The following is a 27,004-nucleotide window of genomic DNA, read 5'->3' on the forward strand; positions in this document are numbered from 1 at the left end:
TTATTTTATATTGAAGTATAGCCAATTAGGGCTTCCCTGGTGGTTCAGATGGTAAAGAATCCACCTGCAGTGCAGGAGACCCAGGTTTGATCCCTGGGTTGGGAAGATCCCCTGAAAAAGGAAATGGCAACCCACTCCAGTATTCTTGCTTGGAGAATCCCATGGACAGAGGAGCCTGGCAGGCTACAGTCCACGGGGTCGCAAAGACTCAGACACGACTGAGTGATTCACACACACACATACTAATGTATAATATTATATGTTACAGATGTATAATATAGCGATTCACAATTTTTAAAGTATATATTCCATTTCTACTTAGAAAATATTGGCGATGCAACCTCATCTTTTAAGGCTGCTACCTGTAGGTTTGGATCCCGTTATCACCCAACTCTGAGATCTGACAGGGTCAGCATTTATAGGTTCCCAGAGTCTTCTTAAGAGAAGATGTTTACACAGAAATGCAAGCACATCCCAGGGCTATCTTCCTGGGCTCAAGGCAGAGGGGATAGACAGGAAAAAAACATAAAAGTCCAAACTTATCTGTGGAAAGGGTTTGAGTGCATACTTCCTAGGCTGTTGCCTGGGGGCTGAGCTTCTAAATAGCTTGTACTTGGCAGCTGACTGGGTACATAATTAGTCGTCATCTGGGAACTTGAACAGATGTGAGGGCATTCCCTGTGCTTTCTTGCTCTGATTCATCCCAGTGATCATTATAAAACTAATTCTCCAGCTTCTCCCTCAGTGGGATTTGTCCACACATACTGCCCCACCTTATACAGATGCACTGGAGGAACTGGCTAAGAAATCACCTAGTTACGGGAGCTTCCCTTGAGCAGAGAAAACAAAAGGGGTGAAAGAAGTAACACTGTCTCTGCAGATGACATGATCACATGTACAGAAAACCCTAAAGACAATGCCAAAAAGCTATCAGAATTAATACATGAATTCAGGAAAGTTTTAAGACACAAGACCAAAATACAAAAATCAGTGTTGTTTATATATACTTAACAATGAATTACTAGAAAGAAAAAGAGGAAACCAATCCCATTTACAATAAAAACAAAAGAATAAAATATTTAAGGGTAAATTTAACCAAGGAGGTGAAAAACGTACACACTGAAAACTAAAAAGCAATCATGAATAAAATTAGAGAAGACACAGATAAATAGACAATCTATGTCTACGAGTTAAAGGGAATAACACTTTTCCATACCACTCAAAGTGATCTATAGAGTCAATACATCCTTATCAAAATTTCAATGTCATTTTTCACAGAGAGACAACAATCCTACAACAGAACATTAATACCTATGAAAATTTTGAAAAAGAAAAGCAAAGCCAGAGATATCACACTCTGTGACTTCAAACAATATTACAAGGCTGTAGTAAGACTCATCAAAAAAAAAAAAATAGAAAGAGGGCCTAAATTAATAAAATCAGAAATGAAAAAGAAGTTATAACTGACACCACAGAAATATAGATGACCATAAGAGACTATTGGTGGTGTTTAGTCGCTAAGTCATGTCAATCTCTTTTGCTCCTCAGTCCATGAGATTTTCCAGGCGAGAATACTGGAGTGGGTTGTCATCTCCTTCTCCAGAAGATCTTCCTGACCCAGGGATCAAACACGCGTCTCCTGCGTTGGCAGGTGGGTTTGTTACCACAGAGACACCAGGGAAAACCATAAGAGACTATTAACAGCTATAAGTCAAGAAAATGGACAACATAGATGAAACAGATAAAGTCTTAGAAAGGTACAAATCCCAAGGCTGAACCAGGAAGAAACAGAAAATATGAACAGACCAATTACCAGTAATGAAACATACGTAGATTTCAAAACACGTAGACAGACACTGCACATTTCACATCCTGCATCGTTGCTACATACTTTGAGATAACTGAAGTTAACAACTTGAAGTTTAAAGTGACCATGCAATGACAATATACATACAAATGGAAGCAAATCAGAAAAAAAAGAAAACAAGCTTATATGCAAGTATTTTTTCAACAGTAGGTAGTTTACTCTTAATGGAAAAAGATTCATAAGTTAAAGTTGTGACTCCATGTCTTAAAACTGATAACTCTGACTACCTTAACATCTGTAATCCTCTTTCTCATATATATATATATATGAAAATGTACATAAAATATTTCAAAAGGTTAGTGTGAGAATTAAATGAGAGTAGTATATGAAATCCATATGGCCCCCGAACTTTTCACAGGTAAGCTGGAGGGCAGGGAGTGGGTTTGGGTAGAGTTCTGTATTTTAACCAAGTGCTACCCTTTGGTGGAGAAGGCACTGGCACCCCACTCCAGTACTCTCGCCTGGAAAATCCCATGGACAGAGGAGTATGGTAGGCTGCAGTCCATGGGGTCGCTAAGAGTTGGACATGACTGAGCGACTTCACTTTCACTTTTCACTTTCCTGCATTGGAGAAGAAAATGGCAACCCACTCCAGTGCTCTTGCCTGGAGAGTCCCACAGATGGAGGAGCCTGGTGGGCTGCCATCTATGGGGTCGCACAGAGTTGAACAAGACTGAAGCAACTTAGCAGCAGCAGCAGCAGCAGTATATGAAAAAAAAAAACTTCTCTAAAGGAAATTATTTTATTATGATTTTCAAGTACAATTTCATGTTTAGTTTTTACTATAATTGTTCAGTAGTAGAACATAATCATGATACATTCCAACATTGTGTATCAAAATAGAGTTAATGGAGTCTTAATTTTTTTTTTTACTTACTCATTTCAAAAATTGTTCCTTCAAACTGACAGCATTTTCTCAGAGTTTCTATATATTGACCCCATTTCTTAACCACATGGAAATCTAAACCCCTGTATTATGACTTCTAGTTTCTGGTCTGCAATCTAAAACAGTGTAACTATGCCAATTTGAAGTATTTTAATCAAGAAAATATTCAAGATGGAATGTCTTCAATTTAATCAGTTTTTAGTAGCACTGCATATTTTTCAAATTCTTTTTCCAATTAATATTTACTGACATGCTTTCATTGTCAGTAAATGTGGTATCTATCACTTTAAACTTTAAGTTGTTTAAACTTCAGTTGTCACTTTAAACTTCAAGTTGTTTACTTCCGTTATTTACATATTATCACTTTTCAGGCAAATGTGATATTTTTAGTTTCCCTTTTCTTTGGCCTTTACTTCTAATAAGTCTGATGCTTCTGGGTCAAATTCACAAGTCTAAATCTTGCTCAAAACCATTTTTTCTGTCACTTTAACTGTGGCCATTAATAATGTTTTCTTTCCATAAATTGCAGTTTGAACCATTGTCACACTTAATTAATGTTTATTTCTACCAATATGATTCATCAATAGTATTTAATATTTCTTGAAAATTGTGAACAAGTGCTTCAGAAGAGCCTGAGAGATGAAGGGAAGGGCCCAGGAATTAGTAATAAAAACATGTGGCTTTGCAAACAAATACAAATCAGTATGATCTGATCCAATGCAAAAGTACATAAAAATAGTCTTAAACTTTTAAATTATAAAACTGATACTCTTTAACTTTTTATTTTATATTGCAGCATAGCCAGTTAACAATGTTGTGAGAGTTTCACGATGGATAGCAAAGGGACTCAGTCATATATATATATATATATATACCTGTACCCATTCTCCCCCAAACTCCCCTCCCATCCAGGCTGCCACAAAATATTGAGCGGAGTTTCCTGTGCCGTACATACTGTAGGTCCTTGTTGGTTATCCATTTTAAATAGAGCAGTATGTACATGTCCATCCCACACTCCTGAATTATTCCTTCACTCCATCTTTAAAAGTAATATTCTTGATCATTTACCTGCTTCTCCCAATCTTCACTCTCATTTGACCTTATCTTCTGTGGAACTGTGACATACAGGAACATTCCCTCAGAATCTGTAGTAAGAAAATGGGATTTTTTTTGCAACAGTCCTCTAAGACAAGCATGGATTCTTAAGCTTTGAGTCCATGGTAGGGTCTACAATTGTAAGTCAATTTATCTACATGTGTCCACCCTCCTTCTTGGTCCACAGATTCTAACAGATTTTCAATGGCACACTGAGAAATGGCTAGGAAACAAACAAATGAACAGGGAACAGACACAATGCCACAGGAGCATCCTGCTGGTTTCCAGAACCACGTTGAAGCCTTTCCCTCGGGTCTCTGAGGAATAAATCCAGGGCAGTACCCAACCTGGTAAGTCCTCTGGCTACAGAGTGGGTGACCCAGAAAGACCTTCATCAGCTGAGACACTGGATCCTTGGCTAACATCTTCCATCCCCTATCCTGGTCCAGGAGTAGCTGGGGGTGGGAGGAAGGCACCATCAGAGAATCCCAGAAACAGACGGCAGGGATCCTAGAGCTACAGAAATTGCTCCCCAGGAAGATCCCAGCTCTGCTCAGTACCCAGAAGAGGGAGAAGGAAGTCGGGGCTCCGCAGTCTTACCTGGGCTCGCAAGCAGCCCTCCAAGCTCAGCAAGCAGTGCGAGGAGTAGGAACATGGCTGGGCGGGGGCGCAGGAAGCAGAGCCAGGTGAGAGGCCGTTGGGCATCCCTGAGGCTCGCGGGCAGAAGCCCTCAGGAGTACAGCACGCTGCCCCGAGCCCTGGGGGTGATGGCCAGGGCCTTGAATTAGCTTTCAGCTGCCCTGGCTCATCCTTCGGCATCCTGAGTGGCTAGGTGCTCAGGGCCGGAAGAAGGAACCGCAGACAAAAGCTTGCGCCTGCGCACAGCGGGTCTGTGATGACAATGTGGACATCCTTCAAACACCTCTAGGGATAAAGGGGCAAATAAGCATACGGTCCGTGGGGTCGCAGAGTCATACACGACTGAAGCGAATTAGCACGCACGCTATTCTGGGGAAGTTCCTGGTAATTTCCATTCTCCATGTGATGGTTTTCTAACAACTTTTATTTGCTATGGTGGGAGAGAAAGAGGAAACTAGCAATATTAACTGTTTTTTTTTTTTTTTTCAAGAAATGTTCTTCTTAAATTGTGCTACTGCCGACTTCATAATCTTTTTTAAAAAAATCTTTTCAAACAAGGAAAAATCAAGAATATGGAATTTGACCCTGGATATGACAGTAGAAAGCACTTTTCTTCAACTGTGTCCCTATTCTTAAATACAGTGTTAGGTTATACTTTGCTGAGGAAAGGGAAAGGAAATTTTGAAATGGAATCTAAGTGTGGTTTGTTAAAATTCCTTTTAGAACCATACAAAGAAAGCTGTAGAAATGAGACAGCCAGCAAGACAAACTAAGAGAGGAAAGGGGGTACCATGGCAGAAGACAGAACACACAATTGTCTTTGAATCTTCTGACAAATATCTTAAACTGCTCCGGCTCAAAAGCTAACTCACCTTCTGCCCACCACTCATCCCCACCCTGCTTTATCCCAGGACACTCCACAACAAGGATGTATTGTACCAACAATTACAAAAATAAACTCTGATCAGGCATAAAAGTTGGACCTAGACGGCAACAGTACTCCTGGGAAACTGATCCTGAGAAATTATTATTAAATAAGGCAGGACATGAATCATAATGGTACAAATGAATAAAGGTGCGATAAAATCATCCTGATGTGTATGATTTTTACCACAGAGTTCACCCACTTAAAGCACACAGCTGAATGACTGTAGGATTTTCAATATATTCATAGATACGTGCAACCGTTACCACAGTCAATTTCAGTTCTCTCATCTCAAAAGTAAGTCCTCTACCCTTTAACTGTTACCATCCCCACCCCAGTTTTTCATTCCCCTCTCTCCCACACCCCCCACCCTGCAAGCAGTTAATAATCGCTATTCTTAGTCTCTCTAGATGTTCTGGTTCTGGATGTTCCATACAAATACATAATATATGGTTTCTGTGACTGGCTTTATTCACAGAGACCATGAATAGCATAACAGTTTCAAGATTCATCCACTTGTCGCATATCAGTGCTTCCTCTTCTTTGTGGCTGAATACTATCCCATTGTATGGATGGACCACCTTTTGTGTATCCATCATCAGCTGACTGCTCATTTGGAAAAGGAAATTCTTGGCCTTTGTGATGAGCTCCTCCCACCCCTAGCCCAGGATCACTTTCATTTATATTGATGGAGACTCTGCAGGTCCTAGTTAGATTCCAGGCAAGCTGATGGATCTCTAAACCACAGATAACGCTTTGAAATGTGCAGAAGCACATCCATCAAGAGAGACAGCAAGTCTGGGTCCTTCAGAGGACAAGATATATTCTAGAACTCAATTTTCCATGGGGCCAGGGAAGTATCACCTGGAGATAGAATAGTTATCTATGACCAGGAACTCAGTTTGATTAATTTCTTGAAGGTAGAATGGAGGCCAGGGACACTCTGAGGGCCCTGGGGCTGCCCTGACCTACAACACTCAATATCCTCTTAATCTCCCAAAGCTTGGAATGAGTAGCGTGTAAGAATCACAAGCTACTGGAGATAGTGGACCCAGGTGTCCCCTCCTGAGATAGGAGTGATTAGCAGGGCTGTGGGCATCTGAGCTCAGGCAGTCAGAGGCAGAGTGCATGATGGAATGTGTCTTTGGGATGGAACAACCTCCCAGGACCAACTAGAGGATCACGGAACTATAAGGACTGAAGCTGAGCAGGACCCTGTGGGGCCCTCCTGGACACAAAAGTCTTTCCATGTCTCCCATTTCTTATTTGAAGGAAAAAGGCTTTCAGCTTCCTAGACCATCCATGAGTTCCAGAGGGCATTTTCAAACAGTTACTAACCAGGGAAATGAAGGAAGGCAGGAAGAAACAATAGTGCAGCGAGGGGCCTGGTGCTGGTTCCTCCTCGGGTGATGTGCCTGGTGGTTTGTACACATCTCTGAGTTCTTCAGCAGGAACTAGGGCCCCCTCAACCCAGACGGAGGAGGTCACTTCAGGCTGAGCACAAGCAAGTGGACCCACACTGACTGGAAAGGCTGATGACTGAGATGGCTGGAACACGGCCCACTCAGGGGAATGTTCCACACCCTGCAGCCCTTGCCGCTGAATTTTACCTGTAAAAACTCTTCCCCATAAGCCATCAGGGAGTTTGGGTTTTTTGAACATTAGCCTCCTGTTCTCCTTGGTTGGTCCCTACAATAAACCTTTCTCTGCCCCAAATACTACCATTTCCATTTGTTTGGCCTCAGTGTGCATCAGGGACGTGAACTTGGGTTTGAGAACAGAATCGAAAGAGACAAGCCTACATGCTTTCACTCACAGGATTTATTTTGGCTTGTTAATTTGAAAACTTTAAGCCATCACAAAAGGTGAAAAAAGCAGATTTTTTTTTTTATTCTTGAATCAGGCCAGATAATGGTTTGTTTCTTGATAATATCTTTTCTCCAAGCTGTATTTTTTGAAATATTGTTTAGCCACTGTTGTAAAAGAAATATAGAAAAATAAAAATGCTACATTTTATAAACTAACAGAAGCTATCTACTTTTACTACAAAGTTACAGGTATATCAATTAATTAGTATAATAAGACAGTTTATACTGTCACAATCTATGCCTGTGCTCCACAGAATTTGTAAACCCAAGTTTTTTTGTCTGTTTTGTTTAGTTTTTTTTTTCTAGAAACATCTGTGATAGTCACATTAAAAGGAAATTCTATAAACTGTATTTATGTATGTCTCATTGACACATGTTTTACATGAGTCAGAGAAAATCATGAACAAGGAAATAGAGAGGAAAAGAGCCATAAGTATGTGAAGAAGGAAATAATTACTATTTTCTCTATTTTTATCTACAGAGGAAGAGAACTTCCAGTCCTCTGTGAATTTCTGACAGGTATCCCACACACACATGTTCAAAACAAACCCCTTCTTCACTCCTCTCTGCTTCATCACTCCAACACCAAATGGGTTCTCTCCAACTGTACAGCATGTCAATAGTAAAAGGTATCATTATCCATTGAGTTAGAATGTTTAAGTCTTCATAGTCCTCTTCTATTCTAACCCAAATACATCCACTCAGTCACCACTTCAACCAGGTCTACCCCTTAGGTCTCAAAACTTGCTATTCTTTCCATATCATCCAATCCTACCCTCATGACACTTTCACTGTGCATTCCATTTTACTTGTCTCCAGTTCTGCCTGAATCTGACCACATTTTCTCCTAATATATCCCTGTGAAATCTCTTAAAAGTGGACATTATCATGCTAAATCCCTCCCTTTACCACTTCAAAATTAGTTAACACTTCAACTACATTCCTATTTGGGTTTCCCCAGTGGCTCAGCAGATAAAGAATTTGTCAGCCATACAGGAGACATGGGAGATGTGGTTTCAATCCCTGGGTAGAGAAAATCCCCTAGAGGAGGAAATGGCAACCCACTCCAGTATTCTTGTTTGGAGAATCCCATGGAATAGAGGCGCTTGGCGAGCTACAGTCCAAAGAGTTGCAAACTGAGCAAGCATGTTCCTACTCATAAATTAGAAACTGTAACCTTTATATCATGGCATATCAGACACCTGTCTTGGCTCATGATTACCTATGCAGATTCTTCTCTTGCAACATCCATAAATTTTCAAATAAAATTTTAAATATATTAAGAGCACACATTTAGGAACAGAGAGCTCTGAGTTAACACTGTAGCCTAGCGATCTCTCTGCTCTATAAGAAATGAACATCACTTCATCACTGTTTCTTACGCTCTACAGCCAAACTCTCAACTCACGCTGTTGGTTCACATCCAAAATGTATTCCTAAGACCATCTTCACCCCCCTGGTATGAGGTAACATCCTTTCTCTCCTGCATCAGGCCTGAGGTTTTTTTCATTGGATCTTTCGTGTGCTTGAAAAGCTCCTGCCCAAGTGCATGTAGGGATAGCTCTGCCAGCTTGATGCCTGTGAGACAGGGGGTGGTTTACAGCTGCAGTGGAGCTGTGAGTCTTAGCCTGTGGGAAAGCCTGAATACCTGGCTTCTCTTTTTGCTGAGATAAGGGCAGTGGGATTAATGTTGGGCTGTTTAAAATTTAAAATAAGAAACCTCTGACCTTGTGCCTGAGGTGTCTCTCTGGCCCCCAGTGTATGCCTGCATTCCTCTCTTGCTGCCCTGCATCCTTTGCATTTAAATAAAAGCCTTCTGTGAGTTGGCTCTGTGATGTCAGGTGACTCCTTTCAAACACCTAAACTGCATTATTATGTGTACCTCCTCCAAGTCTTGGCTGACACATCACTTGCTCAACAGGGACACGCTCCCCAGTTCCTCCTTCTCTCATCTTTTCCATATAATGAGTTACCTTTCAGCACACTTTACAATCAAGTTATAAAATATGTTTATGGAATGAATGTGTCAAATTCTGGAGGTGAGTCCTTAATATAACCCTAAAATAATTCTGGTAGGAAATGACTGTGAAAAATAGAAAAAAAAATGTATATGAAAGCATGATATTGAAGTTATGACTTAGAGCTGGAAAAAAAAAACAAAAAAAAAAACAGGGAGATGGAGAGCTCAGTGCATCGCTCTAGGAGAAAATGACTTAAGTTGTGTGGAGGTGAGGAGTGCAGGTGAAGGCACCCAGCATAATGATGAAACTATGATCGTAGGATATGAGAAGAAGACAGCCAAGGGCCAAAATCTTCACCTAAATGTGGGCTTTCAATAACATGATCAGAAAAGAGGTGGAGATTGGTCTAGGCATAAATAAGACTACTTTACATTGAGGAGGCAAGTTATAAATGTTTTCTTTACTGGCAGAAAAGGAAATAGAGATCCACTGATTTCACTCTCCATCACAGTTATATATGGCAGGTAAGTAAAGAAATGAACTCATAATCTCATTCTTAGATGAGTTTCTCATTTTTCTCCTATACTCCCAGTGATAAGTCTAATATGTGAAATATCACGATTTCTTCACACATTTGAGTTAGCAATTTGAACAACATATACAGAAGCCTTCGGTATCCCACCTCATAATAAAGAATCGTTCTTCTGCCCTGCAGGGTCAGTGCAGTTGGCATTTGCCTGGCATCTACTAGATCCTCAATAAATGTAAATTCCATTCCCCATCCCAAGTCTTATATCAGAAAATATGTGGGAAAATTGTGGAGTTTTTAAGAGTTTCAACCCTGGAGTCTGATTATCTTAAACTTGAACTTGGAAACTCCCTAACATTCTATACACGTAGGGAATAATTTACACTCTTTGTCTGTTTCCTTATTTCTAAAATAAGGAGAACAATAACCAGAAAGTTAGTGAGTATTAATACAAGTGTTGGGAGAAAATTTGTGTAAACCTCTCAGTTAGAATCTTAAACCTACAGATCAAATGCATGATTGCTCATAAATATTTTAAGAACACATTTAAAATGTCTTTGAAGTCATTTCTTTTTACAAAAATGTTTGTTAATAAAACTGTGGTTAATATGAGTAGCATTACATCTGTCCAGATAAATATAAAATAAAATTAAATCAAATATTTTGTTTTGATTTTTGATTTAGTATGTGATAGTAACAAACAGAAATCAAAATGATGAAATATGGAAATAATTAACTGAGGTAATGTTAAAAGTATTTTTAAGTATTTAATGAATTATATCATATTGTCAATAACTTGATTCCTTTACTTCACCTTTAACTTGACTGGGTGCTGTTACTACTGCTGACTTCTGATAAAGATCTGTATGAAAGAAATAGAATTATTTCTAAGATTAGGAAATACTGTAATCATAATGTTACAAAAACCATAAAAGCTAGATTTGTACTGATTATTCAAGTAATATGTAACAATATCCACTTTGCTTCCTATATTCCATTCAGGGCTCATACATTCTACTGTTTGTTTTTTTCCTAATGTTAGCCTAACTTTTACATATGTTAAGCATTTTTCAAATTTCAAACTTAAAATCTATCTATTACTTTTCTCTATTTTGTCTACTTGGAAAATAGGATAAAAATCTATGATAGTGATATCTTTATCATTTATCTATGATAAATCATAGATTTATCTGTGATTTAAATGATAAAACATGTAAATGATAAATCATATCATTTATCTATGATAAATGATTATATTTTTATCATTTATCAGTTATCTGTCATTTATCACTTATCTATCTATATTTTTATCATTTATCAATTATTTCTGATAATGCTTCTCCAAAGTTAAGCAGATAATTTACATGTGAATTCTTAGGTTATCATAGCTTTAATTATATTATTTGTATCAAATAACTATGTGAATAGTTATTAGCTCACTTCTGTTAATGAGGTCTTTAATGAGGCCTCTCTTTCATTTATGCTTAGTTACAAATTGTGGTATTTACACACTCTCCATTTTTCCTTTAACACACTCAGTTCCTGTTGAAAGGGAATGTCATGGTATAAAAGTTCCTCCTAAATTCTTTGGCTGCATATGATAAAATCAGGCTTGAACACTTAACTTGTGATTATAAATACTGACAGAACACTGGCTGAAACTAGAGACACTAGCACAGCTATTTACTTCTGTCTCTTCATAAAATGGGAGCTTCCTCAACGGTTCAGCATGTAAAGAATCTGCCTGCAATGCAAGAGACTCAGATTTCATCCCTGGGTCAGAAGATACCCTGGAGGAGGAAATGGAAACCTACTCCAGTATTCTTGCCTGGGAAATCCCATGGACAGAGGAGCCTGGTGGGCTACAGTCCAAAGGGCCACAAAAATTCAGATGCAACTGAGCAAACAGGCACTTGATAAAATGAACTAATAGGCACTGGTTTTGAGAAATTGAGGTTTTTATTTGAAAATGAAACCAGAAAGGGTTCAGAGAGGTTCGCTGGGCCATGTGTAACCCAAATAGTTATTCTGGGGAGGATAGTCATAGAGAAGAAGTGTGAAAGTGTGTATAAAGTGTATTAGTAGCTCAGTCATGTCCGACTCTATGTGAACCCACGGACTATAGCCCATAAGGCACTTCTGCCCATGGAACTCTCCAGGTAAGAATACTGGAGTGGGTGGCTGTTTCCTCCCCTGGGAATCTTCCCAACCCAGGGATCAAACCAGTGTCTCCTGTGCCTCCTGCATTGCAGGTGGAGTCCTTATCTGCTGAGCCATGGAGAAGCTGCCCTGTATCTATTCCTCATCACCAGCCCCATATTCTGTGCTTCCTGGTCTCTATTAATCTTGGCAAAACTGAATGTCAGTGCAAGATAATAGGGTTGCTTAGGAAGTAGACAGAACTTTCTAGAGTAATTACAGCCAACTTGACTTTCTATTTGAAAGGTACTGAGGATTTACGGTGTAACTTCAGTTGCTCTTAGGTCTATATAGACATGAATGATACCCACTTGCCCGAAATCTGAAAAAAATCTGGTACATTTCTAAACATTTGGTAGATATCTAAAGATTAACTCAATTCATCTAAGAGTCCCCAATTATAATATTCTGAATAATATTTTAATTTTTCCATAGAGCACCTTCATTATTAAATATAAAAATATTGAGTTTACTTACTCTTCACATACTGTATCCTCTCTGTTCTGAAATATCTTTGATTTATTCCTCTTAAAAGCAATAATGGCACCCACAATGAGGAAAGGTAGGAAAACATAGAAACTGATCATGAGGCCATTTTTTCGAGAAGCACCATGTTGTTTTATCAAGAAGTCTCTGTTTTTGACTAAAAACAAAAGAGTACCTTTTAACTCTTTCAACTATGATATTCAAAGCATTTTAGTAATTCAAATAATAAAAATTTGGGATTCAAATAATATAATCAATAGAATGAATAAATTTAAATTTATTCAAAAAATTTCCAAAATTCTGTGACTATGCCCCAAAGTGCATTATGTATTTCTGTCAAATACATATATAAATATGTATGTGTATATATATAATTTTCAATGTTTATATTTACATTTAATACTTATGTGCTACACTCTCATATATCACATCCCCTTCTATGAACTGCTGCTTAGAATAGATTCGATTGATATTATCATCTAACAGGTTCCTACAGTTAAAAAAGAGCAAAGTAAAGAAATTTTTAAAAATTATTTAGCAAAAATTATTGCTATATCAAGGCCAATTTAAAATAAAACAGTAATAGCACATGAGGTTAAATTTACATAACAGATGTATAAAGTGATATTATTTTAAATTAGAAAAAAAGATATTCCTCTTGGTGTTCTAAACATTACATAAAACTAGAAAGCTAAATCTATGGAAATGGTGCAATTAAGCAAAACCAAAAAATCACACAATTAAAATACAAAGAACTTATATTAAGCAAGCAGAATTACCACCATAGCAATTATGATGATATTAACTGTAAGCAAATTTAATGCCCCCTCCAAAAGACAGAAGAATGACTGATGTTGAAACATATACACAGTCCAGTTATATGCCGATTAGAAGTAATTTACCTAAAAGAAAGTGGTTTAGGAAGGTTTATGTTTTCTAATAAATAAATTAACAAATATATGCAAAAGTATTGAAAATAATCTAACATGAAGCAATCTCACGCTGTGATAGAACTCAACACTTTAAAGCTCTCCTTTCTTGGCCTCATCCATCAGAAAAGTTCAACTCCCCTTTGATCCATCTTTACTAAAATCATCACGTTACAAGTGGAGCTTTCTTCTCCTGTGCTTAACTACTCCAAAGACTGATTACAGAAATTATTATTAGATGAATTGGGAGATATCCATTATTCTATGGAAGAGAGATAGGGAGTTTTCACTCTGGGGCATGGTAAAATTTTTCCATTAATTATGTCAAATAATAAAAATATAGAACAGGACAAAAATATGAGGGAAATGGTTTCTGAAGGTCAACAGGAAATATAGAACTATAATATCTGAAGGAAAGAAAACATGATGTTGATTTTATGGAAATAGAATGCTACCTGTGGATAACTTGCTGATATCAGCACAGAGAATTGGAGTCCTAGGGGAAGTACAGCATTCTCATGGAGGACAGAGTTCACAGCAGAATTGCTGGACATAAAGGGTGGAGCACTAAAGAGAGAGTTGCTCTGTGGATTAAGGATTCTAAAAGTGTGATGGGGGTCGTTCTAGGTGTCCTTGGCAGAAGAATAAGAAACATATAGATTTGTGTGTGTATGTATATATACCCACATAGTATGAGACAACTTGAAGCTAATTAGACAGCAGTTCTTACCGGAGTGAGAGTGGAAAAGAGATACGAGAATTTGAGCAGTGCTGGTGTAAAGAACACCAAGAAGATCCCAGTTACTTCATATCCTCTCTGTGTTTCTTACTATAATAGTCATCCCAATGAATGTGAAGTACTGTCTCATCGGGGTTTTGATTTGCATTTTCCTAAGACGCTGAACATCATATCATGGGCTTTTTGTCCATCAGTGTATCTTCTGTGGAGATGAGCTTCCCATTTTTAATTGGGTTATTTGTCTTTTTATTGTGGGCTTGTAAATCTTCTTTATAGATTCTGGATACAAGTTCCATACAAGATATAATACTTATAAATATTTTCTCCAGCTCTTTAGTTTGTTCTTCACTTTCTTGGTTGTATCATTTGCAGCACAAAAGTTCTTAATTTTGGTGAAATTCAATCAGTCTGCTAAAATCCTCATTTTAGCTCTACATTTAGATCTATGGTTCATTTTCAGTTAATTTTTGTGAATATTGTCATGCAGTCATTTAGCTTCATTCGAATGTGGATATATATTTGCTCCAGTACCATTGTTTTAAAAGACTATCCTTTTTCCTTTGAACTGTTTCGATATCTTTGTCAAAAACCAATGACTAAGCATGTAGCTTTGTTTAGCACTCTCTTCTATTCCACTAAACTAAATGTCTATCCTTATTCCTGGGACAGTATTACACTGCCTTGATTATTTTAGTGTTGTAATATGTTTTGGAATTGTGTTTTTTTCAGTTTCAAGTTTTCTTAGAAACCATGGTTCCAAGATTGATATTACTGTTCTGTGTTGCTGTAATTTCTATAAGCTTTTAAGATCAGCTTGTCAGTTTCTGCAAAAGAAGCAGTTTGGATTTGTTAAGGATTGTGTTGAATTTGCAGATCAATTTGGAGAGTATTTCTGTATTAACAATATTGAATCTTTCAATACATTTGTTGGAGATGTCTTTACATTTATGTAGATCACTCTTCTAATGTAGTTTTAGCTTTCAGTGTATATCTTACACTTCTTTTCATCAAATTATGTTTAAATATTGTATTATTTTTGTGGTCTCATAAAATGGAAATTTTGCCTGACAATTGTGCTTTATTGTCGTAAAATAATCAGCACATAAAATTTATTACTTTAACATTTTTGTGTATAAATTCGGTGGCATTAAGTACATTCACAACTTTGTGCATCTATTATCACCATCAACCTTTAGAACTTTTACATCCTCCCAAAAGGAAACTATCCCTTAAACGGTGACTTATCATTCCCTCTCCCTCCAGCCCCCAACAACTACCTTTCTACTATGTCCCTATGAATTGATGTCTGCAGGTGCCTCATAAAAGCAGAACCATCCAATACTTGTTCCATGTGACTGGCTCATTTTATTTAGTATAAGGTTTTCAAGTTTCATGCATATTGTACCGTTTATCAGAATTTCAATTCTTTTTTAAAGCTACATAATTTCCCACTGTATGTATATATCACTGTATGTTCATACTGTTGATGGACATTCCAGTGTTTTCAGCTTTCAGCTATTTGAATAATTTTGCTAAGACCATGGGTGTATAAACATTTCTTTGAGTCAGTGCTATCAATGCTTTGGGGTATATACCTAGATGTGGAATTTCAGGATAATATAGTACTATATTTTATTGAGGAATCACCATACACTTTTCCACATGGACTATAGCACTTTTACATTTCCACCTGCAATGCACAGGTATTCCAATTTCTCTATATCCTCATTGGCACTTGATATTTTCTGAATTTTTTCAATAGGCATCCCAATAGATGTGAATTGGTATCCAATTGGAGTTTCAACCTGCACTAGCCTAAGAGTAATGTTGAGCAACTTTCATGTGCTTATTGACCATTTATGTATCTTTTTTGAAGAAATGTCTATTCAAGTCCTTTGCCATTTTTTAATTGGGTTGTATGTTTCTTTGTTCTTGAGCTGTAGGAGTATTTTAAATGTTCTACATATAATTCTTAATCAGATATATGATTTGCTAACATTTTGTCTTATTTTGTGGCTTAGCTTTTTACTTTACTGACAGTGTCCTTTGAGGCACAACAGTTTTTAATTATGATAAATCCTAATTTATCTACTTTTTGTTCTGTTGCCTAGGATTTCAGTGTTATATTCAAGAAAACACTCCAAAATTGAGTGTTATGAATACTGCCACCTTGTTTTTCTCTAAGAATTTTATAGTTTTAGTGTTTGATGTATAAATACTTGATTCATTTGGAGTTAATTTTTATATGGTATAAGGGTCCATCTTTGTTCTTTTGCCTGTTGATATCCAGTTATCTCAATATAATTTGTTAAAAAAAACCTGTCCTTCCTTCCCTTGGGTGGTCATGCATCCTAATTGAAAATCATTAGACTGCATATGTGAGAGTTTATTTCTGGACTCATTTTTTCCATTGGCATATTTCAATTTTCTAATTTTGTTGTCCAATACATTGTTTTTAATTTTGATGCCTTATATATCAACTTCGAGGAAGATTTTAACTTTGTACAGGTGATACCGAAATTGATCATACAAATGATATCTACTGCAAGTCATCAAACAATGCTATCATAATTTCCTCCAAGAGAAGAATCAATGAATGAACAGAATATTTCTAATAACAGAAGGAAATATGATATTCTCATCCAGTTAGCCATACCTTACCATGTAACACTTTGCCACATATATCTAGAATGTTCTGTATTGTAAAGATCTAGGATAGTATCTTTTCACCTTTTACTACATTTGGACATGACATTTATTTGATATGATTCAAAAGTGAACAAATATACATGCAAAGTTGACCAAAGGGAGTAGATGATGGAGGAATGATAAACATTGATTAATCATCTTAATTGGTGCCTATAAATATAAAATATGCTGTAGTATAGAGCAACATTATTTACAATAGCTCTAAAGAAAGTAAAATAACAAATATGAAGAAACAAAACATGTAGAGTATATGGTGATAATTACAAAATATGATGAAGGAAATCAAAAAAGACATATAAATGAAGATAAACACAGAGTTCATAGATTGGAAGAATCAATAGTAAATAATAAAAATGTAAAACTTCCTAATTTTATCTATACGTTTAACAAAATTTATATCAAAATCATAGAAAAATTTTTGGTAAATATAGACAAGCTTAATATGTATGAAAGGAGATTAATACAACCAAAACAATTTTGAAAAACAAGAATGAATTGAGAAGACTAACTTTTCCTAATGTTTAAGATTACCCTGTAGTTACAATAATCAAAACAGTGTAGTATTTGTGGAAGGCGTGACACATAGATCAATGAAACAGATTTCTGAGAAATACACCAAAAAAAAATGTCCAATTAATTTTTAACAAAGGAGCAAAATAACCTAGTAGACAAAATGTAGTCTTTTCAAAGCTAGAATAAGTTGTCTGCTAGAAAATTCAGTTCAGTTCATTTCAGTCACTCAGTCATTTCTGACTCTTTGCGACCCCATGGACTGCAGCATGCCAGGCTTCCCTGTCCATCACCGACACCTGCAGCTTGCTCAAGCTCATTTCCATTGAGTCAGTGATGCCATCCAACCATCTCATCTTCTCCTCCCCTTCTCCTCCTGCCTTCAATATTTCCCAGCATCAGGGTCTCTTCCAATGAGTCAGTTCTTTGCATCAGGTGGCCAAAGTATTGTAGCTTCAGCTTCAGCATCAGTGCTTCCAATGAATATTCAGGACTGATTGCCTTTAGGATGGACTGGTTGTATCTCCTTGCAGTCCAAGGGACTCTCAAGAGTCTTCTCCAACACCACAGTTCAAAAGCATCAATTCTTCGGCACTCAGCTTTCTTTATAGTCCAACTCTCACACCCATACATGACTACTGGAAAAACCATAGCTTTGACTAGATGGGCCTTTGTTAGCAAAGTAATGTCTCTGCTTGTTAATATGCTGTCTAGCTTGGTCATAGATACCCAGAAATCAGAAAAATAATCTCTCTCCATTTATAAAAAGTTAACTCAAAAACAATCATGGTCTTAAATATAAAACTATACCTTTTAAAGATATCACAGCAGAAAATTTCAAGACTTAAGATTGACAAGGAGCTCATACACTTGCCACCAAATGCATAGATCCAAACAGGAACAAAAAAAGAGTTTATCAAAATAAGAACTGGGATAAAAATACCTTTTGCTCTGAGAAAAAATAAATACAGACTTGGAGAAAACAGGCTCAAATTACAAATCCCACAAAATAGATGTATATCTGAAAAGTCAATATTTAATAAACAATACAATTAGAAAATGGGCAAAAGACATAACTAAGCTTTTCATTTAGGTGCATATGCAGGTTCCAAATAAACACATTAAAGACATTCAATATCATTATCCATTAGGGAAGCACAAACTTAAAACACAATGAGATATTGAAACACATCAATAGAATGGCAAAAAAAAAAAATAGTGGTATCTTCAATTGTTAGTCAGGATCCGAAAAACTCAGTCATGCCTATGTTATTGGTGAGGATGTCAAACTGTCCAATCACTCTGCAAAGTAGCGCAGCACTTGCTTTCAAAATTATAAACGGCTTACTATACAAACAGCAATTTTGCTCTCAGCCATACTTCCCACAGAATTAAACATTTATTTTCATGTAGAATTTTCCACACAAATCTTCATTGCAGATCTACTCATAATCACTAAATATTGACATCCACAACATGTCATTCAATGGATGGATAATTAAACAAAATATGATAGACAGAAACAGAGGAAAACAATAGAAGGAGAAAGACTACAGATCTCTTCAAGAAAATCAGATATACCAAGGGAACATTTCCTGCAAAGATGGGCACAATAAAAGACAGATATGGGATGGAACTAACAAAAACAAAGATAATAAGAACGGTAGAAAGAATACACAGAAGAACTATACAAAAAAAGATCTTCATGACCCAGATAACCATGGTGGTATGATCACTCACCTAGAGACAGACATCCTGGAATGTGAAGTCAAGAGGGCCCTAGGAAGCTTCACTATGAACAAAGTTAGTGGAGATGATGGAATTCCAGTTAAGCATTTTCAAGTCCTAAAGGATGATGCTGTGAAAGTGCTACAATCAACATGCCAGCAAATTTGGAAAACTCAGCAATGGCCACAAGACTGGAGAAGGTCAGTTTTCCTTCCAATCCCAAAGAAAGGCAATGCCAAAGAATGTTCAAACAACAACACAGTTGCACTCATCTCACACGCTAGCAAAGTAATGCTCAAAATTCTTCAAGACAGGCCTCAACAGTACATGAACCATGAAATTCCAGATGTTCAAGCTGGATTTAGAAAAGGCAGAGGAAACAAAGATCAAATTTCCAACATCTGCTGGATCATCGAAAAAGCAAGAGAGTACCAGGAAAAACATCTGTTGATGCTTTATTGACTGCACCAAAGCCTTTGACTGTGTGGATCACAACAAACTGTGAAAAAGTCTTAAAGAGAATGGTGGTCTTATCAGACCACCAGACCACCTTATCTGCCTCTTGAGAAATCTATATGCAGGTCAAGAAGCAACAGTTAGAACCAGACATGTAACAAAAGACTGGTTCTAAATTGAGAAAGGAGTATGTCAAGGCTGTATATTGTCACCCTGCTTATTTAACTTATATGCAGAGCACATCACGCAAAATGCTGGGCTGGATGACACCACCCTTATGGCAGAAAACAAAGAACTAAAGAGCCTCTTGATGAAAGTGAAAGAGGAGAGTGGAAAAGTTGGCTTAAAACTCAGTATTCAAAAACTAACATCATGGCATCTGGTCTGATATTCTACTGTAGTACTGAAACACATTAACAGTGACGTAAGTTGAATAAAGGAATTACAAGAAGTGAAGTGAAAGTTGCTCAACAGTGTCTGACTCTTTGTGACCCCATGGACTGTAGCCCAGCCCATGGAATTCTCCAGTCAAGAATACTGGAGTAGGTAGCCATTCTCTTCTCTAGGAGATCTACCTGACCCAGGGATCAAATCTGGGTCTCCTGCATTGCAGGCAGATTCTTTACCATCTGAACAACCAGGAAAGCCCCTAAGAAGTACAAGATTATTCTTTAAATATTTTTGTAACTCTTCATGAAACTATAATTATTTCAACATAAGAAATTAACTTAAAATAACAATGGAGTATTATTAAACATCTAAAGCTGGCAAAATAAAATCAAACAAAACCATCAAAATGACAAAATCAAGTGTTTGTGAAGTGTGGATCATCTGTGCAAAGAAACTCGCAGATGAATGGAGGGAAGGAAAACAGTAAAACCACTTTCAAAAATAGTTTGGCTGTCTCTTAAAAAATTAAAAATACAGTGAGTAAATGATCCAGCAATCTCACTTATAGGTACTATAGTGAGAACTTACACAGAGACAAAAGGCTGTGTGTACATGTTTATAGCAGTATTATTCATAATTGCTTAAATCCAGAAACACCTCATTTACACTTCAGTGGGTGAATGGATAAGAAAACAATAGTACACATTTCAATAAAAGGCTACTTACCAATAAAGAGGAATGAACTACTAAAACATGTTACAACAGGTATAAATCTCAAATGCATATATACTGTACAGGACCTTCTGGAAAAGTAAGTCTGTAGTGACAGAAATGGGGTGATAGGTTGCCAGGAACTGGCAGTGTGAGATAAACACAAAGGCAGACAGAGGGACGTGCTGAGATGATGTATCTATTGTGTGGCATGGCTGAGTCGGTGGGAAGAGAATACATACATTTTTCAATAAGAATAGAGCTGTACACCACTGAGCACGTTACTGTGTGTAAAAAAAATTTTTAGTCAAACATATTTAATAAAAATAAGTATTAAAAAAAGAGACAATTACTAATAAGTTTTTCAAAATTTCCAAAAATACAACTTATTGATTCAAGATCTCAGCCAACCCAAGAGAATATACTCAAAAATACATCTTGGTAAACCATAGTGAAACTATGGAAAATCAGCAATATAAAGTAAGTTTGAAACGCAGACAAGAAATGAAAGAAGTGCTATATTATTGGATGAATAATGACGGCTGAATTCTCATCACGAAATGGAAGCCAGCATACAGTAGGATCACATCTTTGAACTGCTGAAAGAAACAATTCTACTTCCAGTGAAAATATCACTTACATGTTAAGACAGTATTAAAACATTTTATAGACAAAAGCTGAGACAATTGGTCAATACAAAGTGCATACAAAAAGCAAAACAAAACAAAGCTTGACAAGTTAAAAGGCAATGACCCACATGGAAATTTGAATGTCATGAAGGAGTAGAGAAGCCCTAGAAAACAGTAAACAGGTGGGAGTAAATGTTAATATTTACATTAAAATTCTTTAACATTCCATTGGCTATTTTAAGGCAAAGACTATGATGTATTGTCAGGTTTACAACATATGCATAAATAAAATGTACAAAAACAGAAGCACAAATGATGGAAAGACATTAATGGAATTACACTGTTCTCAGAGTTTTACATTGTGAAATTTAGAAACAGTTTTGCTAAATTTGCTCATAAACGTTCACCAAATAAATTAAAAACTGTTTTGTGTCCTCAACTATGCATACATGTTGGATAGGAAGACTTTATTATTTTTATCTTTCAGTAGTATAATTAACTTGGAAGAGGTAACTCTATTGTGAACTAGCACATCACAATAGTTAACATACTTGGAATATACAGACTATCTAATAAAACTATCATCTACTCTATCATTTAATTATATCTAAAACTGCTGTATAAATAGAAATGCTTGGGGAAGCATGTTTAAAATTAGGGGAGATGTATTAAAACGTTTTAAAATGTTCATGTCTAGATTTGAAATAAAGTACATACAAAATTTTGATTGACAAATGACCTACAGCTGTGCTGTATAATATATAATATATATATTATGTATATAATGTAATATATATAATATAATGTATATTATGATAGCCGCTAGCCAAAGTTCCAAGGGAACATTTCATACAAAGATGGGCACAATAAAGGGCAGAAAGGGAAAGCACCTAACAGAATCAGAAGAGATTAAGAAAAGGTGGCAAGAATACACAGAAGAACTGTACAAAAAAGGTCTAAATGACCTGGATAACCCTGATGGTGTGGTCACTCAACTAGAGCCAAATATCCTGAAATGTTAACTCAAATGGACCCTAGGAAGCAACACTATGAACAAAGCTAGTGGAGTTGATAGAATTCCAGCTGAGCTCTTTCAAATCCTAAAAGATGATGCTGTGAAAATGCTGCACTCAATATGCCAGCAAATTTGGAAAACTCAGCAGTGGCCACAGGACTGGAAAAGGTCAGTTTTCATTCTAATCCCAAAGAAAGGCAATGCCAAAGAATGTTCAGACTACTGAACAATTGTGCTCATTTCTCACGCTAGCAAAGCAATTCTCAAAATGCTTCAAGCTAGGCTTCAACAGGGTGTGAACCGAGAACTTCCAGATGTATAAGGTGGATTTAGAAAAGGCAGAGGAAAACAAGAGTATTCCAGAAAAACATCTACTTTTGCTTCATTGACTACGCTAAAGCCTTTGACTGTATGGATCACAATGAACTGTGGAAAATTATTCAAGAGATGGAAATACCAGACCAAGTTACCTGCCTCCTGAGAAATCTGTATGCACATCAAGAAAAAACAGTTAAAACTGAACATGTAACAGACTGGTTCCAAATTGGAAAAGGAGTATGTTAAGGCTGCATATTGTCACCCTGCTTATTTAATGTAAATGCAGAGTATATCATGTGAAATGTTGGGCTGGCTGAATCACAAGTTGGAATCAAGATGGCCAGGAGAAATATCAATAACCTCAGATATGCAGATGATACCACCCTAAGGGCAGAAATTGAAGAGGTATGCAGATCAGGAAGCAACAGTTAGAACTGGACATGGAACAACAGACTGATTCCAAATAGGAAAAGGAGTACGTCAAGGCTGTATATTGTCACCCTGTTCATTTAACTTATATGCAGAGTACATCATGAGAAACGCTGGGCTGGAAGAAACACAAGCTGGAATCAGGATTGCCGGGAGAAATATCAATAACCTCAGATATGCAGATGACACCACCCTTATGGCAGAAAGTGAAGAAGAACTAAAGAGCCTCTTGATGAAAGTGAAAGAGGAGAGTGAAAAAGTTGGCTTAAAGCTCAACATTCAGAAAACTAAGGTCATGGCATCTGGTCCCATCACTTCATGGGAAATAGATGGGGAAACAGTGGAAACAGTGTCAGACTTTATTTTTCTGGGCTCCAAAATCACTGCTGATGGTGATTGCAGCCATGAAATTAAAAGACTCTTACTCCTTGGAAGGAAGGTTATGACCAACCTAGTAAGCATATTTAAAAGCAGAGACATTACTTTGCCAACAAAGGTCCGTCTAGTCAAGGCTATGGTTTTTCCAGTGGTCATGTATGGCTGTGAGAGTTGGACGGTGAAGAAAGCTGAGCACTGAAGAATTGATGCTTTTGAAGTGTGGTGTTGGAGAAGACTCTTGAGAGTCCCTTGGACTGCAAGGAGATCCAATCAATCCACCCTAAAGGAGATCAATCCTGGGTGTTCTTTGGAAGGACTGATGTTGAAGCTGAAACTCCAATACTTTGGCCACCTCATGCAAAGAGTTGACTCATTGGAAAAGACCCTGATGCTGGGTAGGATTGGGGGCAGGAGGAGAAGGGGACGACAGAGGATGAGATGGTTGGATGGCATCACTGACTCGATGGACATGGGTTTGGGTAGACTCCGGGAGTTGGTGATGGACAGAGAGGCCTGGTGTGCTGCAATTCATGGGGTCGCAAAGAGTCGGACATGACTGAGCGACTGAACTGAACTGAACTGAAACAGCCTCTTGATGAAGGTGAAAGAGGAGAGTGAGAAAGCTGCCTTAAAACTCAACATTCAAAAAACGAAGATCTTGGCATTAATCCTGTCACTTCAAGGCAAATAGATGGAAAAACATTAGACATGGTGACAGACTTTATTTTCTTGGGCTCCAAATCACTGCCAATAGTGAAATTAAAAGATGACATAAATAAATAAAAAGACTGCAGCCATGAAAGTGAAAGATGCTTGCTCCTTGGATGCAAAGCTATGACAAACCTAAACAGCATGTTAAAAAGCAGAGACATCCCTTTGCTGATAAATGTCTATAGAGTAAATGTTATGGCTTTTCCAGTAATCATGTATGGATATGCGAGTTGGACCATAACGAAGGCTGAGTGTCGAAGAATTGATGCTTGCAAATTGTGGTTCTGGAGAAGACTCTTAAGAGTCCCTTGGTCAGCAAGGAAATCAAACCAAACAGTCCTAAAGGAAATCAATCCTAAATATTCATTGGAAGGATTGATGCTGAAGCTGAAGCTCCAACACTTTGGCCACCTGATACAAACAGCGAACTCATTGGAAAACAGTCTGCTGCTGGGAAAGATTGAGGGCGGGAGGATAAGGGGGTGACAGAGGATGAGACGGTGGGATGGCATCATCAACTCAATAGACATGAGGTTGAGCAAGCTCCGGGGGATAATGAAGGACAGGGAAGTCTGGCGTGCTGCAGTCCATGGGGTCGCAAAGAGCTGGACATAACCTAGCGACTGAACAATGACAAAGTCACAAGTGACTATTTAAATTTAAATCAATAAAGTAAAATAAAATGGAAACTTTAGATCCTCCATTGCACTATCCACATGTCATGCTCGCTATCCTCATGTCTGTGCCACACAGACCATGGAGATATATTTCTCTGAGTGCAGAAGGCTCTGTTGGAGCATGGTGATTTAGATACGAACCTTTTGTAGACCAAAACCCATCATTGATACTTCCTCCTGGTGATAAAGGTTCTTTTTTACAATTCGGAGGAGCATATCCAGCATCACAGTGACAGTTTTGGAGATTATTACAAACCTAAAACCAAAACCAAATTTAAAAAGTGCATTTTATGTACAAGATAGAAATGAAACACATTGTTATTTTTAGTCAATGTAAAATATTAAAGTACTCTAATTTAGTATATTATAGGTAGTTTTTATTTTAATGTGGAAAGCAATTTAAAAAATAGAAGTTAGTATAATAATGATTTCGTGCAATACCTTTTCAAATGTTGTATTTTTAAATAAAAGTATACAATATTGAGATCCAATTGAAATGCCTTATTCTAGAAAGGCATTGAAACTATGAAGCTAGAAATTATAATAGGAGATTAAATATACTACAAATTGTGCTAGTTTAAAAAAATGAGATATGGTAAGAGCCAATTTCCACCAAAAAAAAAAGTTGGAGAAAACCCAAAGGGAGACATTTTCTTAGTCAGCCATAGACAGCAAAATTCATTTGGCTAGAAATAGGAAGACTAGAAAATATCTATAAATGTGATCTGCTGGGTTAATTGAAAGATGAACCAGAAAAAGAATAAATAATCTAGAAATAGGCTTGTGAAAAACTTTACAAGAAATTAATGAAAACTAAAAGGAGAGGAAAGAAACAGAAAAGAAAATATAAATAATAGGACATGTAAGTGATTTGAGAGAAAAGTACACACAGGCCACTTTTGCCCTAGATTAGTACATAGAGTACATAGCATCATTATGGCAGGAGATACTAGCCACAAAGTTACAGCCAAATGCGTGGTTGGAAAAACTTGAAGTTTACAAAATTCCTATAACCTGGCAAATAATTTTACAATGGATGGACAAATAGAAATGCAAATGGAAAATACGATCATTCACGCTTAAGAATTGTATGTGCGAAGTGCTAAGTTGCTTCAATTGTGTCCTACTCTTTCTGACCCCATGGACTGTAGCCCGCCAGGCTCCTCTGTCCATGGGATTTCTCAGGCAAGGATACTGGAGTGGGTTGCCATTTCCTTCTCCAGGGGATCTTCTCAACCAGGGGACAGAACCCTTATCTCTTACATGTCTCCTGCATTAGCAGGCAGATTTTTTACCAGTAGCAACACCTGGAAAGCCCAATTATTAAATAAATGCAAGTTAGCAATGGATTTAGCACGTTTGGTGAGATTAAAAAGAAAGAGAAACTAGTCTGGTCAGAATATGAAAAAATATAAATTTTTATACATGATAGGTAGGAGCAAAAACTAATATAATATTCTTTGAAGACAATACAATAATAATGAAAATTTGAATAGTACATATAACTGTTTCCTCATATTTCATTGCTAGCGATTCAAAACATCAGATAAATGTGCAAAGGTAAATGTACAACAGCATCCACTGTATCACTATTTACAATAGTTAAGTAAAAATTTAATATTATCTGAAAGTCCATCAGTGGGAAACTTTTCAAATATGGTATAGAAGAGACAAGCAGGGAAACATATTGAAGCTATTCAAGGATGAAGCAGATCAGAATGAATGGGAAACTCTGCTTCCATAAAGGTTAGATTATAAGTAATATGTTTAGTATAAATACAGTGTGTGAGCTTAACAATACTTATCAGTACACATGGGGGCTTCCCAGGTGGCACAGTGCTAAAGAATCTGCCTGCCAAATGCAGGAAATGCAAGAGATGTGGGTTCAATCCCTGGGTCAGGAGGATCCCCTGGAGTAGGAAATGGCAACTCACTCCAGTATTCCTGCCTGGAAAACTCCTTGGACTATTTATACATTTATACATACATACATATATATATATATATATATATATATATATACATATATATATATATATATATATATATATATAATCCTCAATGAACTAATTTCCAAAATTTCATAATCTTAATCTAACAATATAATAATAGATTGCTTTATATAGAATTTTAGCACAAAGTTCAAAGAAAATTGTTTCATCATGAGGCTTAGATGATCTGATTGAACACATGAATCACATTTATATGCATGAATAATGG

At 36.8% G+C, this 27,004-nt stretch overlaps 2 protein-coding genes across 16 annotated transcripts in view; both read right to left on the bottom strand.

The window, feature by feature from the left end:
- The window catches only part of LOC145518872 (disintegrin and metalloproteinase domain-containing protein 18-like), a 94,930-nt gene extending 85,874 nt beyond the window's left edge, over positions 1 to 9,056 (bottom strand). For 2 of the 4 annotated variants that reach the window (XM_081524002.1, XM_081524004.1), the window contains exons 1-2: positions 9,008 to 9,056; positions 3,822 to 3,898 (exon numbers count right to left, since the gene is read on the bottom strand). In XM_081524002.1, coding sequence (XP_081380128.1) covers positions 3,822 to 3,887 — 66 coding nt within the window. In that variant the 5' untranslated portion in view covers positions 3,888 to 3,898; positions 9,008 to 9,056. Of the gene's footprint in view, positions 1 to 3,821; positions 3,899 to 4,448; positions 4,545 to 9,007 lie in introns of those variants that run through there. The other 2 variants (XM_081524003.1, XM_081524001.1) reach the window with 1 other exon arrangement.
- The window catches only part of LOC145518867 (A disintegrin and metallopeptidase domain 3-like), a 109,041-nt gene continuing 89,252 nt past the window's right edge, over positions 7,216 to 27,004 (bottom strand). For all 12 annotated transcript variants that reach the window (XM_081523939.1, XM_081523938.1, XM_081523946.1 and 9 more), the window contains 4 exons: positions 24,926 to 25,040; positions 12,447 to 12,612; positions 10,585 to 10,632; positions 7,216 to 7,385 (listed from right to left, as the gene is read on the bottom strand). In XM_081523939.1, the coding sequence (XP_081380065.1) occupies positions 10,587 to 10,632; positions 12,447 to 12,612; positions 24,926 to 25,040 (327 nt within the window). In that variant the 3' untranslated portion in view covers positions 7,216 to 7,385; positions 10,585 to 10,586. The remainder of the gene's footprint in view (positions 7,386 to 10,584; positions 10,633 to 12,446; positions 12,613 to 24,925; positions 25,041 to 27,004) is intronic.

This window comes from Giraffa tippelskirchi, chromosome 8 (assembly GCF_054371585.1).
Source record: "Giraffa tippelskirchi isolate mGirTip1 chromosome 8, T2T-mGirTip1v1.2.pri, whole genome shotgun sequence".
Lineage (NCBI taxonomy): Eukaryota > Metazoa > Chordata > Mammalia > Artiodactyla > Giraffidae > Giraffa > Giraffa tippelskirchi.